Source organism: Pinus tabuliformis, chromosome 2_2 (assembly GCF_031772625.1).
Source record: "Pinus tabuliformis cultivar Carrire ecotype Pingquan chromosome 2_2, CPIR1, whole genome shotgun sequence".
Lineage (NCBI taxonomy): Eukaryota > Viridiplantae > Streptophyta > Pinopsida > Pinales > Pinaceae > Pinus > Pinus tabuliformis.
The window spans coordinates 377,429,598-377,433,906 of record NC_142300.1 but is presented as its reverse complement, the minus strand read 5'-3'; the positions used below and the strand labels follow the sequence as shown (position 1 = coordinate 377,433,906).

Here is a 4,309-nt window from a genome sequence, read left to right as displayed (position 1 = left end):
TCTTCAACATGCCATAATCAAGGCATATGATATGCATCACCAATGTGTACAGACCTCAGCAGATCTAGGAAAAGTTCAAGATGCTGGAAGACCTAGACGAGGTCCGACAACACCATGGGGAAAATCACTGGATCTTAGGTGGTGACTTCAACATGATCACCACCCTAGAGGAAAATAAGGGAGGCTTAAGAAGACAAGATAAAGACACGGAAAAATTCAACACCTTCATAGTTGCATCTAAACTCATTGATGTCTCCACAGTCAATGGTCTGCACACTTTGAACAATAAGCAAGGGGGAAATAAGCAAATTGCATCGAGGCTCGACAGGTTCCTTATCTCGGAATCCATCATTCTCCAAAATCTTGATATGGAGGCCAACATTCTGCCTATTGGGGGATCTGATCACTGGCCAGTGCGAATTCACTTCACCAATGTGAACAGGCCTCATAATAGACCTTTTAGATTCAAGGCTTTTTAGATAGATCACCCAACATTCATGCAAAATATACAGAGCTGGTGGAATCAAACCACCATAGAGGGTGATAATATCATGTACATTTTCCAGCAAAAGCTCAAGATCATCAAAGCCAATCTCAAACGCTGGAACAAGAACACCTTTGGCAACGTTTTTCAAGCCAAAAGAGAGCTTGAGGAAAAAATGGCGAGCCTCCAGCAAACAATGATCAAGGAAGGGCCCACTGATGAAAGGTTGGCTCAGGAATCAAACCTACAAAGGCAATGGGAAGAAAGGCTAAGACAAGAAGAGTTGCTTTGGAAACAAAAATCGAGGGTGCAATGGTTAAAACATGGAGAATGCAACACAAGTTTCTTTCATAAGTCAACCATTCAGCACAGAGCCAACAATCATATTCTATCCCTCAAAAAAGCTGATGGCGCTAAAGTTTATACCAGGGAGCAAATAGGAACTAAACTTAACTCATACTTCAATTCACTTCTCAAAGATCCCATTCATGATAGAACCCAAGCCATCAGTGAAGTCATCGGTGCTATCCCCCCCTTAGTTACAGAGGAGCAAAACTCCCTTCTTTTAAGAGAGTTCATTGAGCAGGAGATTGAAGCAGTCGTCTTCACCATGGCTACTGACAAAGCTCCCGGACCAGACGGCTTTACAATTGAATTCTTTAAAGCTTGCTGGCCCATTATCAAGGCCGACCTTTTCAACCTTATAAAGAACTTTCACAGAACCAAGAGAGTGTTGCCTGCAATCAATGCCACCTTCCTCACCCTAATTCCAAAATCTGATCAAGTTGACTCACCCGACAAGTTCCAGCCCATAGCCCTTTGCAATGTCATATATAAAATCCTATCCAAACTGATGGCTAACAGACTTAAACCCATCCTCCCCTCAATCATATCTCCAGAGCAATCAGGATATGTTGAAGGCAGGCAGATCACCGACAACATAATCCTCACTCAGGAGGTTCTGCATTCTATCAAAACACAGAGGATTCCAGGTATGCTCATCCAGCTTGACCTTTCAAAGGCCTTTGATAAAATCAGTTGGATCTACATAAGAGCAATCCTCCAGGCTTTCGACTTCAGTCAGATTTGGATAAATTGGATAATGGAATTGGTCTCAGGAGCATTCTTTTCAATCATGTTGAATGGAGGGCCCCTACAACCCTTCCTTTCGTCCAGAGGTATAAGACAAGGAGATCCCCTGTCTCCTTTTCTCTTTGTTATTATGGCAGAGGGTTTGGGAAGATCTCTATCCAAAGCAAACCAGAAGAATCAGCTCAAAGGCATCAAACCTGCACCTCACGGCCCCACAGTAATGCATCAGTAATTTGTAGATGATACAACCCTCATGGGCTCCCCCACAGTGCAGGAAGCTCGAACCATCAGCAAGGTGCTAATGACCTTCTTGGAGGCCTCAGGTATGGAAATCAATCTCACAAAATCGAAACTGTTTTCCTTCAATACTTCTGTTCCTGTGCAGAGAAATCTTAGCAAAATTCTTAATATTCAGAAGAACTCCCTTCCAACAAAATACCTGGGCATTCCACTCTCGGAATATGCCTCCAAATCTGCAAACTTCGAAGCCCTCCTTAACAAAATGAAGGCCAGGTTAAGTAGTTGGACTCATAAAGTCCTAAACATGGCTAGCAGACTAGTTTTCGTCAAATCAGTTCTTCAAACTATGCCAGCCTATCTGTTCTCGGCCCTAGCAGCTCCTAAAGCTATTTATAAATCCATTCGAAACATCCAGCGGTCCTTCCTCTGGAATGGAGCTTCTAAGAAATCAAAGTGGGCTCTCCTCAAGTGGACAAACATTTGTAAACCGAAATTGGCAGGAGGATTGGGCCTAAGAGATCCTGAAATCCTAAGCAAGGTTGTAACCGCAAAAATCTGGTGGAGATGGGTGGAAAATCCTAATTCCCTCTGGGGCACCTTGTGGAAAGCGAAGTACACGAATCAAGTCAGGGACAAAGAACTCATCAGGCTCACTGGTAACACTCAAGGATCCCCCCTCTAGAACAAAGCATGAGAAAATCGACATATTGTTCAGAGGCACAACTTTTGGGAAGTGCACCAGGGCAACACCGCCCTCTTTTGGGAGGATTCCTAGCAGCAACTGCCCCCCCTGGACCACCCAGATTGGACTACTCTTAAAAGGGCCATGCAAGAAGCAGGGTTGGTAACTGTAGCAGACTACTAGCAACCTATGAACGCGGCTACTACATGGAAAAAATGGCTATCAAAAGAGCAATGGCTCACCCAAGACCGCCATGTGAATATAGACCCTCTTTTACAAGACCTAGATTAGTGGAGAATCCTCACATCAAATAAAGAGGATATCCTTTGGTGGGGAAGTAATCCTAAAGGAACCTTCAACCTCAAAGAAGCCTACAAGATCATGGCTACCTCTCCTGACTCGCAACCGGACCCCAAATGGCACGCTCTTTGGAACAGAGGAACCTGGCCCAAAATCACCCTTTTCTCCTGGCTGGTCTTGCATAACAGAGCACTCACATGGGACAATCTTCAGAAACGGGGTTTCATAGGGCCTTCCCGCTGTGTCCTCTGTGAGAATGATCAGGAAACTCTCAATCATATTCTCAACACTTGCCTCACTGCCTGCTCTCTTTGGGATGACATGGCCATCGTCTTCAGACAATCCGATAGAAGCAAGAACTCTATCTGTCATTCACTAAGCAACTGGAGATCCTCCATATCCTCCAACCCTCTGGTCAATAGAGCTTGGAATCTCATTCCGGGAGCCATAGCATGGATCCTTTGGAAAGAGCGAAATGCAAGAATCTTCAAGAATTCGGCGATGGTAGTGGACATGTTAAAAGGAAAGACGCGATAGCTCATCACAGAGTCAATCAATGTCATGGGTATATTGTAGCCATAGGGAAGCACATATCTGAGTGACCAAAGAATAATCCAGATCCTAAATCTCAAGGCCACGACCATTCCTACTGGAAGGAACCAGGCTTCAGTGGCAATGTCGCAGGATAAGTGGTGTCTACCTCCATTTCAAACATTCAAGCTGAATTTCGATGAGGCGTCAAAGAAAAACTCGAGAAATGCTGGTTACGGTGGAGCAGTGAGGGATCACGCTGGTACCATCCATCTCATCTATCATGGAAATCTTGGCGTGAACACCAATAATGCTACAGAGCTAATCGCTCTCATCCGAGGCATCACCCTGGCTGATCGCTACAGACTTCTACCTCTGGTGGTGGAAGGAGATTCGGAGATTGTCATCAGGTTGTTGCGAAAACTCCAGACTGGCACCCAGGTGGACAAGATAACCCCAAGCTGGAGGCTCTCGGCAATCCTGAGGGACCTACAAGGCCACCTCAGCAATATTCAAGGTGTCACCTTTCAAATGGTTCGAAGAACAGCCAACAAGTTGGCCAATGCTGGCGTTCAGTCCAATCTTGAAGACTATCACATCCTTTGGCAAGATTTGGAGGATGGGGAAATAAAAGCTACGTGCAATACCATTAACAACTCAGACCTTCAGGCTATGTAAACATGCAGAGCATGACAGTCACTGCTTTTCCATGTTTCTTCTATGTATGCATCTATATCGACCAGGCCAGGCGGTTTTGTGAAGGCAAACACAGGGAGGTCCCCTCGACTCCCACTCTGCATTTTGTATCTTACTGTATTCTATTAATATAAAGTCTCGCTTAACCTTACAAAAAAAAAACGAAACAAGTCAGGTAATAGTTCCTCGATCAATATTTTAGAATAGGATATTGTTAAAAAGGTTGTGAGGATAGGTGAAAGAGTATACTATAAGGAAAAGTTGCTTGCCCAATTTTATGAGCT

The 4,309-nt window shown here is 44.5% G+C and overlaps 2 protein-coding genes across 2 annotated transcripts; both read left to right on the top strand.

The window, feature by feature from the left end:
- The first annotated feature begins 2,879 nt into the window (after positions 1 to 2,879).
- Positions 2,880 to 3,335, top strand: LOC149192816 (uncharacterized). The gene has a single exon (XM_089407125.1). The coding sequence runs from the start codon at positions 2,880 to 2,882 to the stop codon at positions 3,333 to 3,335; it is 456 nt and encodes a 151-aa protein (XP_089263251.1).
- A 138-nt stretch (positions 3,336 to 3,473) lies between these two features.
- LOC149192815 (uncharacterized) lies at positions 3,474 to 4,007 on the top strand. The gene has a single exon (XM_089407124.1). The coding sequence runs from the start codon at positions 3,474 to 3,476 to the stop codon at positions 4,005 to 4,007; it is 534 nt and encodes a 177-aa protein (XP_089263250.1).
- The last annotated feature ends 302 nt before the right edge of the window (positions 4,008 to 4,309 follow it).